The sequence below is a fragment of the Dendrobates tinctorius genome, unplaced genomic scaffold (genome assembly GCF_039654945.1).
Source record: "Dendrobates tinctorius isolate UK_male_01 unplaced genomic scaffold, ASM3965494v1 ptg000140l, whole genome shotgun sequence".
NCBI lineage: Eukaryota > Metazoa > Chordata > Amphibia > Anura > Dendrobatidae > Dendrobates > Dendrobates tinctorius.
This window is the reverse complement of record NW_027361808.1, coordinates 15,175,710-15,190,198: the sequence shown is the minus strand read 5'-3', so window position 1 is coordinate 15,190,198 and position 14,489 is coordinate 15,175,710. Positions and strand designations below refer to the sequence as shown.

General features: G+C 40.6%; 1 protein-coding gene across 1 annotated transcript in view; it reads right to left on the bottom strand.

The window, feature by feature from the left end:
* Positions 1-14,489, bottom strand: part of FNDC1 (fibronectin type III domain containing 1) — a 383,993-nt gene that overhangs the window by 231,872 nt on the left and 137,632 nt on the right. The window contains exons 2-3 of the mRNA XM_073545156.1: positions 6,719-6,910; positions 5,402-5,500 (exon numbers count right to left, since the gene is read on the bottom strand). Of these exons, the coding sequence (XP_073401257.1) occupies positions 5,402-5,500; positions 6,719-6,910 (291 nt within the window). The remainder of the gene's footprint in view (positions 1-5,401; positions 5,501-6,718; positions 6,911-14,489) is intronic.

Below are 14,489 nucleotides of genomic sequence, written 5' to 3'. Positions count from 1 at the left end.
AAGGGAAAAAAGTAAAATTTATGCAAACTACAAGTCATAACATAACAATAAAAGTCTGCAGAATCTGAAACATTTTAAAAAATAGATTACTTACCGAAGGGTCACCATCAAACGCTCCGCCGATGAAATAGAAAAGCGCATGTAGGTATCCCGTCTCTGTATTTGTGCTCCAACACGCTCCACCAATATCTCGAACAGGTCCTGTCTCATGCGCACATAGTTGAAGAACTTGTCCGGATTATCCCTCAATTCAAGATACAGTGTAGAAAACACGCCAAGGTCTGTGCATTTATCGGATGAATCCACTGCCATCGTCTCTTCCTTCTCCAACACAGGATTTGCAGTCTTCTTTTCTCCCTCTGGAGAGCAATAATTGCCAACCGATTGCAGTGAAGATCAAATTCCACACAAAAGCTGTTAATACAATAACTCCTTCCATCGCTGCCACTAGCTCTACAACCTTTCAAAGATATTGCTTTACAACACCATAGATATAGTTTTCCCTAGTTTCCAGTATCCAATCACATTTGGGAGCATTTTCCAAGAGCCACTCATATTTGGGAGCATCCCATTTTGGAGGTGTGGAAAAACGGATCCATCAGAAAACGGAACCAGTGGATGCCAGCGGATGGAACGGATCCGTTTTTTTACGGATCCATACAAAAATCAGTCTAGCGGATCCGTCAAAAAACGGATCAGTACCATCCGCTTGCATCCGTTTTTACACATTTTTAGCGGATCCGCCATTTTCACTTTTTGGCGGATTTTGACTGATTTCAAAAAACTGATGTGCGAAACAGGCCTAATGATTCCCAGGAATAGAATTTAAAGGGAATTTGTCACCCCTTTTTTGAGATATCATATAATGATATCATTCAATTGTGTGTCACATAAGGATTCTCTTAGTACTTTTGCTTCCCCCTGACCCCGCACCTTTCATGCATAAATACAAGAAGAAATGCATAGAGCAAGACAGGGAGGTGGGAGCAGTTGAATAAGCCCCGCCCAGCGGACCGGACAGCGGCAGTTTACATTAATCTGAACCGATATAAAAAAGGTATTTATGCATGAAAGGTGCGGGGTCAGGGGGAAGCAAAATTACTAAGAGAATCCTTATGTGACATACAATTGAATGATATCATTATACGATATCTCAAAAAAGGGGTGACAGATTCCCTTTAAGCTACTAAAACACAACCAGAGCAGTTAAGTAACAAATCCTGTCAAGGAGATGAAATGAATCACAACCTTTTAAAACAACATAAAGCCACAAAGAAAAAGAACAGTCCAATAAAACTCACAGTTTGATGCAGCGTAACAAGATACTTTGTTCCATAAGTAGGAGACTGCGGCGTTCTTACTTTGTGCTGCGCCACATTTGAGTCAGCCATTGTGCAATCTGAGTCTGTTTGACTTCATGTTGCAAATTCACTTGATGCACTAACATTTGGACAGCCAGCCTCTTACAAGAGGGGACGATTTGTGCCCATGATTCCATCTGGATTTTCCAGATAAAGCATCTGCTAAATACTACACTAGGAGAGTGGATTCAATTTTCATAAATCTCATCCATGCACTATAGCAAAAAAATATGCAGCGTGAATTGACCATTGTTGCAGATTTACAATATGTAAATTGTGGATTTATGCTGTGAATGTCACCTCAGATTGAACTATTTGCATTTTAGATATGTCACATGTGAACACTACTAAAGAGTGTTTCAGGGAACGTATTTTTGAAATGCCTTATTACTTTCCGTTCCTGTCCTTTAAACAAAGATTATGACAGGTAATGTCTGCACAGCCAATCAATGACTCAGGCCACCATCGTACCCAGTGATTGTCTGAGCAGGTACTGTATATACACTTTTTTTGGTATTGCGGATGGGACTAGGAAACACAGAAAGGGCCAGGTGTGTGCATGGACAGGATCTGCATGTAAATAGGCAGGTTGTGATCATTTCTTTTATTATTTTCAAGCAATTTAAGGTATATTTCTTTTAAAACCCCATGTTTTACAATGGTAATATTGTAGTGCCATAAGAAGGGTTTCCTTCCAGTGCTTGTATGTTGTTTTTCATTTTGCTAAGTTGACATCTATTGCAATTTAGTACTATACACAGTGGGTACGGAAAGTATTCAGACCCCTTTAAATTTTTCACTCTTTGTTTCATTGCAGCCATTTGGTAAATTCAAAAAAGTTCATTTTTTTCTCATTAATGTACACTCTGCACCCCATCTTGACAAAAAACTGAAATGTAGAAATTTTTGAAAATTTATTAAAAAAGAAAAACTGAAACATCACATGGTCATAAGTATTCAGACCCTTTGCTCAGTCACTCATATTTAAGTCACATGCTGTCCATTTCCTTGTGATCCTCCTTGAGATGGTTCTGCTTCTTCATTGGAGTCTAGCTGTGTTTAATTAAACTGATGAGACTTGATTTGTAAAGGCACACACCTGTCTATATAAGACCGAGGTTCCTAAGAGCACAGTGGCCACCATAATCCTTAAATGGAAGACGTTTGGGACCACCAGAAGACGTAAAGAAGAACCCCAAGATCACTGTGGCTGAGCTCCACAGATGCAGTAGGGAGATGGGAGAAAGCTTCACAAAGTCAACTATCACTGCAGCCGTCTACGAGTCGGGCCTTTATGGCAGAGTGGCATGACGAAGCCTCTCCTCAGTGCCAGACATGTGAAAGCCTGCATAAAGTTTGCTAAAAAAAACACATGAAAGACTCCCAAACTATGAGAAATAAGATTCTCTGGTCTGATGAGACGAAGATAGAACTTTTGGTGATAATTCTAAGGCTGGGTTCACATTACGTCTCAGCAGTCCGTTAGATGGACTGCGTTACACTGCTACATAACACTGTGTAATGCAGTCCGTTAACGCTGCCATTGCCCTCCATTGTCGGGCGCATCGCGACGCATGCCGTAAAGCGACACGCGTTCGCGATGTGCCGTCATTAAGTGACGATGCCTCGGACACGGGCTGCAGCGTCTGAGGCTCCGTCACCGCTGGCGCAGATGGAGCATCTGCGCTAGCAGTATAGCATAACGCAAATCGCGTTATGCTATAGCGTTAACGCAGCCCGTCAACGCTATGCATTGAACGGGCTGTGTTAACGCAATGTGAACCTGGCCTTAGCGGTATGTGTGGAGAAAACCAGGCACTGCTCATCACCTGCCCAATACAATCCCAACAGTGAAACATGGTGGTGGCAGCATCATGCTATGGGGGTGTTTTTCAGCTGCAAGGACAGAACGACTGTTTGCAATTGAAGGAAGCATTGAATGCGACCAAGTACAGAGATATCCTGGATGAAAATGGCAGCGAATCCCCAAATCCAGGTGTGAAAAACTTGTTGCATCATTCCCAAGAAGACTTGTGGCGGTACTAGCTCAAAAGGATGCTTCTACTCAATACTGAGCAAAGGGTCTGAATACTTATGACCATGTGACATTTCAGTTTTTCTTTTTTAATAAATTTGCAAAAATTTCTACATTTTTGGGGTTTTTTTCAGTCAAGATGGGGTGCAGAGTGTAAATTAATGAGAAAAAAATGAACTTTTTGAATTTACAAAATGTCTGCAATGAAACAAAGAATACTTTCCATACCCACTGTATCTTAAAAGGAACCTGTCCATCTATTCATGTTGCCCAAACCAAAGGAAGCATGAATGAGAGCCTGACTACATGATTACAGTCAGGCATGTTTTTCTCTGAAACGCTCTTGCATTCCCGGGAAAGCATTGTTTGAAAATCCAAATAGGGACCATAAGTAAAAACAACGTTAGGTCAGCGCCGCTTATAGCTGGCATTTATCCGCATCGCTCTAGTTAATTGACCGGTTTCTCACATGTGTTGTGTTATCTCTGCTTATCATCTTGTCCGAATCTTCAAACTATATTTTGGAGTTATTTATTACTTACATCATTCACATTTTTATGCTTACACTAAGGGCTTGTGCAGACAACTGTAGTTTCAGTCCGAGTGCGATCCGTTAAAACATTGGATCGCATTCTGGCCGATGTTATCCTATGTGGCCGTGCACATTTCTGATTTTTTTTCTTCGGATTTAGTGGTCCGAAGAAAAAAATTTGCAGCATGCATGATTTGCCTCCAAAAATCAAAAGTCGAATGGCAGTCACCCATTAATGTCTATGAGTCTGTGGAAAACATCGGACATCAGTTGGATGACATCCGAGTGCAGTCCAATTTTCACGGACAGACTGAATGGAGGAGATGGAGAAACTTTTTTTTTTTAAATTCTGCATATATGAGAAAAACAGTTCTCACTCTTATCAAACTCTGATAGAACTCTGATCAGGGTGTGATTAGCAAAAGCAGATTGTTTTTCTCGGATGGAGAACATACAAGTCATCTGCCCTTAATAACACAGTTTTGTGTCAGCAATTCTCAGATTGAAAAAAAAAAAACATTTGTGGTATTTGTTTGTGAATTGCTGCAGCACAACTATTTTAGCGTTATGAGTTTGTTGAAAACAATATCTAGATTGCAGATAAGTCACAATTGCATTCAACATGTATTCAAGTCTATGGCAAGTAAGTCATGTAAGACTTGTGACCTCCAACAGAAAATCCAACATATTTAGAAACAGATGCAACTGTCGCAGTCATGGTAGTTTACAGATTGCAATACAACACCATAGGTAATCATTACCTGTGATGCCGCAATGCAACACTGCAATCTCAGTATCACACAACATATTTCACCATGTGCAGCCTTAAGGTACTGTCACACTTAGCGATGCACCAGCGATCCCGACCAGCGATATGACGCGGTCAGGATCGCTGGTACATCGCTAAGTGGTCGCTAGTGAGCTGCCACACAGGCAGATCTCACCAGCGACATCGCTGGGGACGGGGGTCGCTACTTACCTGTCACACCAGGCGATCCTGCGTCCTCCTGCCCGCGTCCACGCGTCACTCGTCTCTCCACAGGAAGCCTAGCAGGAAGCTGACGACGAGAAGCGGTCCAGGACGTTCTCGCGCGATCAGCGATAACCAGCGGGGGAGCCGGTCGTAGGTAAGTATCAGACACAGCGATGTCGCTAGCAATATGGCTATAACGTCACAAAGCCAGTGACGTTATAGCGATATTGCTAGCAATATCGCTTAGTGTGACGGGGCCTTTAGCCATGCAGTCGTAGAAGAAAAGTAACATACCATATAGTTTGTGTTTTATACCAAATGCAGCAAAATTAGCGTAAAACATATACAAAGAAAAAGACATCTTTTCATCACATGTCTATCTGATCTTTTTCTTCACTAATCCTCCACACTTGTGGCCTCCAACTAAGCAAGTTCTGTGTTTAATTCTCCAGCGCTAGTGCCACTGTTTGGCCCATTATCAAAGTAAGCAAGCTTCATACCTGGAATTTTAAGCTTTGAAACAGCTGCCTGATATACTGGCTGGCTTTTTCCTTGGGGATTCATTGACTGAAGGGAGACCACATGTACAGACTCAGATGCTGCAAGGAAGGAATTAAAGATCTTCAGTACTGTAATTGCAGCAGAAATCTGAGTAAAGAGAGGAATCGTAGCTACAAATCTAATTAGTACAATATTTCACTTTAATCGTGGCTACATATATTTTGTTACTTTCATCTCAGCCAATGTTTTATCATTTTTCCAACAGGTCTTTATTTAGAAGCAATGGATTGTTGTGCCTCAAGTAGCCTCCTAAGGCCTCGTACTCATGTAGTTGTTAATGGCATTTTTGCACTACTTATTTAAGAAAATACCACTATAAGAAAATGCATGAAAACTAGCAAACCTAGAGCATTTTGAACAAAATGCCATTAAACCCCAAAAATACACCCGTTAGGAAAAAATCCATTTTATAATTTCCAGTTAACTAAAATCCAACATCTAGCTGCAAAAATAAACAGAAAAATGTTACATAACATGGTTGCTTTCCTTGTTGAGGGTAGATGACAAAAAAGCTGTGGACATAAATTGGCTATGAATCATTAGGAAAATCCCCTTCTAGCTTTCGGAAAGTTGGTCAAGGTCTTATCCTGCGTTGAGAATATTCTCCAGCTAAAGGTGTGCCTTAGGACCCCTGTAGCAGACAAAGGGGACCACTGGAAGACCTATGGAGTAAAATTCTAGCGGGTAGGAAACTAATGTTACTGTGACTGCTTTCAGAAAAGATAGCCGCAAACAAGACAAAGTCTGATGAGGAAGGGAAGCTGGCACTTGGTAAAGTGGAGAGTGTAACTGATAGTGAGGATGAGAAATGGCTAGAGAAAAGACCATGGGGGCATATGCTGCTATCACACTAAGAAAGTAGATGATCAACAGCTATAAAAGATTTGTCAGCTGGACATGAGACCCTTGCCATGAGCGAAGGCATGAAGCAGGTCCTATGGGACTGTGTATATAGTTATTATGACCTCATATTGAGATATTGTAATTCTAATGTACTGAGCCCTTTACATTTGTATATTGAAACTGCCTTACTCATTTACTTGCACTCATCAGTAAAGTTTTGTGTTTCTACATTTTAACTATGTGTCTTTATCTTTACCAGCTAATCTTTTTGCCCCATCCAACCTACATAATGTCATCCTCTTAGAATCCTGTTATTTGCTTTAGGGCAACGTGCAGTGCTCTGAATGCTTCTTAAATATGTTGAGTATTCTGTATGGTTGCCATATATGCAGGGTATTCTGAATACATCCTACCTCGTGGTTTTTCTTCACTACGAGCAACTGTCCTTAGTGGAGCATAGTTGACCCTTCTTGCACTTTCGCCTAGATTTGAAGGATTATTCTGAAATCTGCGAAAAGTCCTCACTCCTGCAATTTGAGCGACGGGTGATCGGTCATCAGAGTTGCGAGCTCTCAATCGAAATGTTCTGTTTGGTAACTTCTTTTCTTAAAAAACGGAAGAGAGACAATATGAGGAAATTGTGTAAATCAATGGAATATATGTCAGTTTTAGTATTATTTCTACAATATTAACAATATTAAACATAACATATAACTCTGTTAGAAATAATTCATTAATTAACACAAAGCTCTTTAACTGTTTTAGTTTTTTCTAACATAAATAGGTTCAGTACTTTATGTTGATTAATTTCATATACTTTCATAGTAGACAAAACTCATATGGCTCTTCAAATTTCCTACATAGATAAAGTTACCTGATAATGTACTGTAAGTCACCACTAAAACAGCTGATGTAGAGATCTGAAGTAAATGCCCCATTATTTCATATCAGTGAGAACTTTTATTGGCAATACTTTACAACCAAACAGATTCGGGAACTGAAATTAGTCTTCTACATGGGAGTTACCTATGATTCACAAAGTATTCAGCATTTCAATGAGAGTCGATACTGAAAAGCATTTTAAAGCAATATTTAACGGCAAAGGAAATTGATAAGCAAAATGTAAAATATATCAGTGTGCATAAGATTATAAAGATCCTTCCAAGACAGTAATGATCCACAGCGAGAGGAATACTTTTAAAATGAAGAATAGCAATTCTTTCCATTTGGTTTCAATCAGTCAAAATTACTCCAAATGCCATTGAGAATGCATCGGAAGGGGCACATTACTTCTCAAATAAGCCTCAGTCATTGCCATAGTTCATGCCACCATGAGAAAGAAACTGGGCAAAATTATAGTCTTGGAAACAAGCAATATGGAAACCACTGTGATCATCAGTGTTCATCTCACAATTGCAAAGGAAAGCAAAAATTAAAAATATGTCAGTCTTTTTCCATGACTGTAATGAATCACAATGAGAGGTAAATTATTCAAATGGAAAATAGTCGGATTAACTGTAAGGCTGTGTACCCACGTTGTGTTTTTTAAGTGTTTCCGCTGTGCGAATGCTACAGATTTTTCCACTTCGAAATCGCATAGCAGTAAAATCCGCAGCATGTCCATTATTTTGGCGGAATCGTGGAGCCATAGGATTGCATTGAAACAATCACTTTATGCATGTGGCTATGGCCACCATGCATATAGTGTGCACCTCATGTGCGGATGGTACCCAGGGGTCTGAAGGAGAGGAGACTCTCCTACATGCCCTGGGTACCATATTCCTGTAAAAAATAGAGTTAAAATAAAAAATAGGGATATACTTACCCTCTGTCGGCCCCCGGAGTCCTCCCGGTCATCATTGGCGCTGGTGGCAACTTCCGTTCCCAGGGATGCATTGCGTGAATGAAGTCTGATGACGTATCTTCGAGACCGCTATGTCATCAGAGGTCATTCACGCAATGCATCCCTGGGAACAGATGTTGCCGCCAGCGCCAATGATGACCGGGAGGGCTCCAGTGGCCGACAGAGGGTAAGTATATCCCTATTTTTTATTTTTTTTTATTTTCAACATTCTATCTTTTAATATTGATGCTGCATAGGCAGCATCAATAGTAAAAAGTTGGTCACACTTGTCAAGCACTATGCTTGACAAGTGTGACCAACCTGTCAATCACTTTTCCAAGCGATGCTTCAAATCGCTTGAAAAAGCGCAAGCATTCTGAAAGCTAAAAGCGCTTGCAAAACGCTTGTGTTTTGCGGGAAAATGCATGAGAATTCTGCATGCGTTTTATCCGTGGCAGGGAGTTGCGGAAATGCTGCGGACAATTCCACAGCATTTGTGCAACATGGACGCTACTTTCTAGATGGCAATCTGAGAAAATTACTCTGAAAACCACTAGTAACTCATCACAATACTTCTCAAATAAGCCTCAGCCATTGTCATAGTTTAATAGTTTCTAAGGTTGAAGGTAGTCATAAATCCATTGAGTTCAGCCTATAATCTAACATGCTGATCCAGAGGAAGGCAAAACCCCCATGTGGCAGATTGTAATAGCTCTGCATTAGGGGAAAAATTCCTTCCTGATTCCGCATGCAGCAATCAGACGAGTTCTCTGGAGTAATGCCCCATCACAGAATCTAGCACACGTAACCTGTAACATTATGTTTTTCAAGAAAGACATCCAGACCCTCCTTGAAATAACTAACCATTACATCCTATGGCAGATTTTTTTAATCTCACTGCTTTTACAGTAAAGAATCCGCATCTGTGATTATGATTAAACCTCCTTTCCTGTATATGTATCGAATACCTTTTTGTCACTGTTGCAAGCCTAGGTGTAAAAAGATCATTAGAAAGATCTATGTACTATCCCATCATGTATTTATACATTTTAATAAGATTGCCCCTAAGCCTGTCTTGGTATCTTCAGTTTACCCATTCCTTTATTAACCTTGGTCACTCTTCTCTGCACCCGCTCTAGTTCATTAATGTAATTCTTATGATCTGGAGCCCAAAACTATACACAGTGTGGCCACACTAGTGACTTGTATAGATGCAAAACGGTGTTCTTGCCATGAGCATCTATGTCTCTTTCAATGATTTTGTCTTGGCAGCAGCTGCCTGGCACATAGCACTAATGCTGACTTTGTCCATCCTCCCATACACACAAGTAATTTTAATTGACATTTTTGCCCAGTGCATTACCATGTAGGACATAATTATACATTTTATATCATCCACCCAAGAAAGTGATCGTCCCTTTATCTACATTAAACTTTAATTGCCCTTTCTCAGCCCAAACCTCCAGCCCCATGCCATCCTCACCTTCTTTACCTTGGCCCAAGTCACTATCTAAATAATCTTCCCCAAATACAGTAATTGACATCCCTTTAAGTCCCTAGTTTAAACATTCTGGCAACCTATTAGTCATTTTCCCAGAGTACAGCTGTACCTCCCCCATTGAGGTGCAGCTCATCCCTAGCGTAGAGCCTGTAACCAAAAGAGAAGTCGGTCCAGTTCTCCAGGAATCCAAACCCCTCCTTTCTACACCAATTTCTGAGCCATTTATTTACCTCTGTATTCTCCCGCTGCCCCTCTGGCATAGCACATGGTACAGGTAGTATCTCAGAAAAAACTTCCTTCAAGCTCCTTGCCTTAATCTTACAGCCTAATTCCCTGAATGCATTTTAAGAATCTTAAGCCTCCATCACACACGCTAGCGAGATCGCTGCTGAGTCACAAGTTTTTGCGATGCAACAGCGACCACACCAGCGAGATCGCTGTGTGTGACACTTACCAGCGACCGGCCCCCCTGTAGGTTATCTCTGATCGTCCTGGAATGGCCAGGACATTTTTTTGATCGCTGGTCTCCCGCTGGCCAGGATGCATCGCTGCGTGTGACAGGCAGGAGGCCAGCGATCAGCGAGCTGGCGCTGGTAACTAAGGTAAACAGAGGGCTTCTAAGCGGCGCTCAGCGCTTAGAAACCTGATGTGTACCTTTGTTACCAGCGCGCTGGTGCAGGGAGCTGGTAACCAAGGTACACATCGGGTTTCTAAGTGCCGCGCACCGCTTAGAAACCCGATGTGTACCTTGGTTACCAGCTCCCTGCACTAGGGCACTGGTAACTAAGGTACACTGCAGGTAACTAAGCGACGTGCGTCGCTTGTTACCCGCGTGTTGCTGGTGCTGATCGCTGGTGAAGCTGCCTGTTTGGCAGCTCACCAGCGATCATGTAGCGACACACCAGCGATCCTGACAAGGTCATATCGTTGTCGGGATCGCTGGTGCATCACTATGTGTGACGGGGCCCTTACACTTTTTGTCATTGGTGCCAATGAATGCGCACCATAACTTTTAGGTCCTCACCAGCCCTCACCAGTAATCTGTCTATCCGATCCACAATATGTCAAACATTTCCTATAATAATTGAGTCTCCTTCAACCGGCACCAATCTTCTCCCCTTGCTGAGATTACATTCCCCTGGCTTTCAGAGAACTTGTCTTACTGCAGCAATGCTACTCCTGTACTGACACTCTATACTTCATCTTTTTTCATCCAGAATGTCTTACAACTCCATGCTTCTGTTTTCTCCCACATCAATCCTAGGGAGAACTAATTTCCATATTTACAAAGGATCTCATGGTTGCAAGCTGGTCATTTAAATCTAGTACCTGAGTTTCCAAATGTTCACTGATCACAAATCTCACACAGCAGTAGGCACCCTCAAACGGCTTTTAACGAGTTGCATACATTCAACAAATGTACATTGAATGGCATTGACAAAAATAAAGCACATTTTACTAATTGGGATGGCACAAATCAGAAATATGACAAGTTTGACCAGTAAACTAACAAAAGTTTCTCCCTTTTAATTTGCCTAAATTAAAGTTCAAAGTACATGAAATCACTGAGAAAAAAAACTGGGCAAAATGAGACTCTTGGAAAGCAGCAGCATGGAAACCACCGTGATCCAAAAAAAGTGCTCATCTCACAATAGCAAAGAACACCTTTATAATTGCCTGAAAAGATTTGGAATAGAAACTTTGGACAGCACACACCCTCTATTTATTATGTCTGGTTGAAAGAAAAAAAAAACAGTGTACAACCAGTTTCTAGTTAAAATACCATTGTTGAAGATATTAATAAAGAAACTGTAAAGAAGTAGTCAGGCAGCTAAAGATAAGTAGGGTTAGGGATCACTCACACATCTGATTTTCTCATCTGAGTTTTATTTTTGTTTTTTTGTTTGTTAGCACTCATATTTATGATAGTCAATGGGGCTGTTCACAAAAAAAAACGTTCTGCGCAAAATCAGAGTCATGTCCGATTCTGATCCAAGTGTCGGATCAAAATTGTCCATGCAAGTTAATGGTCCATGCAAAAAATTAGAGAGCACTGGGATTCCATCCAAATGATGTCTATTTTACACGGATTTCTAGATATGAAAAGATAGAGAAAACTGATGAAACTTGGACCAAATTGCAATGGTAAAAGCAGACTCACTAAACAAAATCAGAGGAAATTTTGATTTAAATTTTGACCTAAAAAAAAAGAAAAACCCTGATGAAACTCTCACATGAGAAAATCACTGACATCTGAGTGAGCCATTAACCTGAAAATGACCCAAAGCGCAAAAGTACTCCTGAATGACCAATAATAAAGAAAAAGTTTGATTGACTTAGTCAAAGTCCAGATGTGACAAAATAAATGATCTCCATAAATTATTTAACAAACTAGCTGAAGAGCCCGGCGTTGCCTGGGCATAGTAACCAACTGTGGTTAGATTTTACAAATTATAATGATTATATTGCACATAAAAACCGTGCATCTAATCCTATCCTGTGTGATACTGTCTGCTGAGCCGTGTATCTAATAGTATTCTGTGTGATACTGTGTGCTGAGCTGCATATCTAATCCTCTCCTGTGTGATACTGTGTGCTGAGCTGCGTATCTAATCCTCTCCTGTGTGATACTGACTGCTGAGCTGTGTATCTAATCCTATCCTGTGTGATACTGTCTGCTGAGCCGTGTATCTAATCCTATCCTGTGTGATACTGACTGCTGAGCTGTGTATCTAATCCTATCCTGTGTGATACTGACTGCTGAGCCATGTATCTAATCCTATCCTGTGTGATACTGGGCTCCCCCTGCAGTCTGTGGCAGAGGGTGGTCTGTGTTGGCATGGTAATAAATTATGTTATTTCCAGCTTTACAGAAGGAGGATAACACCATAGAAATGATAAGAATAATATGCCTCAGTTACCACAACTGTCTACAAAGAAAACTGTTGCTGATAGCAACCAATCACAGCTCATTTTTCATCTTTTAAACAGCTCTGGGACAGCGTGGCGAGTTTTGAGTGGCGACTTTTGTGTTTTGACTTTTATGTGGCGCGGTTGGTGTATGTGTGGTGAAATGTGTGCTGAGGGTGGTATATGTGGTGAAGCACGTGGTAGTGTGTGGCGCATTTTGTGTGTGTGTTCATATCCCCGTGTGTGGTGAGTATCCCATGTCAGGGCCCCACCTTAGCAACTGTACGGTATATACTCTTTGGCGCCATTGCTCTCATTCTGTAAGTCCCCCTTGTTCACATCTGGCAGCTGTCAATTTGCCTCCAACACTTTTCCTTTCACTTTTTCCCCATTATGTAGATAAGGGCAAAATTGTTTGGTGAATTGGAATGCGCGGGGTTAAAATTTTGCCTCACAACATAGCCTATGACTCTCTCGGGGTCCAGACGTGTGACTGTGCAAAATTTTGTGGCTGTAGATGCGACGGTGCGGATGCCAATCCCGGACATACATACATACATACATACACGCCCACATTGAGCTTTATATATTAGATTTTATCTGCTCAAAATGCAACACCTATGTAACAAGAAATTGCCTTCAATGTAACACACAGATCCAACAGTTTTAAAAGAAGCGTTCAAGGGTAGAGCTTCAGCAGAGACAAAACCATGATTGTACTTCATGTGGTCAAAAGAGGCAAATACATCATCTCTCTGTAACTTCAGGTCATAAGACAATAGTCTTAGTTCCAAAATTCTCCAGATAACCGTCAACTCAGCATTTATTTAAACCAAGCCGCAAGCTGGATTTGCTGAGCATATTTGCTGCCAATATGAGAAATGAATGTTTTCTTAGCTAACTCCAAAGAAATGGAAATACCACATTTATAATATATATGAAATATTTTCAATCCTCAAATATCTGTAATAAAAACAAGGGCAAAGTTAGGTCTCTCCATGTTTATTCTACCAGTTCTTAGCTCTAAGCTACCAACCTCGCAGATAGAATATATGTGGATTTGAGAGCAAGCCTTAGCATGTCTCTCAGTCCAGTACAGTCTAAACCTCGAGCTACATTCTTTCACAGATGGTTGAGCCCAGTTCTATGGTTGGCTGGATAGAACCAACCAGGAATGATTTTCATCTATTTTAAGCTGTAGCTCAGGTGAAGAGCTAAAAGATTTATGACAATGGAATGTTTCCAAGGTTTTCTGAACGACCACCATCATTTATTTATAATACTTGATGACTATGGTAAAGAAATTTGAAATTCAAGAATATCCAGAATGGTTAGTAAGATGGAAAACACTGTACTTTTTCAAAAACCAAGTGATATATATATATAGCAATGAAATGGATTTCTATATATTTTCAATAAAATACAGATAAATAAAACACATGTTGACAACATTTTTTTTTAGATTTAATAATATATGTTGCATTAAAAAAATAGCAATGGTGCTTTCAAAAAGAAATTGCCATTTGTAGTGCATGCCATTTTTATGTACAATATGTCTTACAAGGGATATCTTAGCTTCATTGACCTTCAGTGAGCAGATACCATATGGCCGCTTATTTATGTCGCAGTAGCTCTCAATATTCAGACGAAATGATTGTCCACTTCGTGGGGAAACCTTATTTAAGGCATCCACAGAAAGTACAACTTCAATGTTACTTTAATGGTTTGATTTTCAAAGATTTCATCTTTATTGAAACGACCCTCTCTCTTTCAAAGAATCTGCGATTTGATTCACGAGGATTGGAAAAAAAATGCCATTCAGTGTGTCAATAGCGTTATTTGCTGGCACCCCGTGAACTGCAACTCAAAATTGTCCCAAGCAATAATTGTGTCAGGGTTCCATCCCTCAGTGTGTCTTGGATGCAGTTAC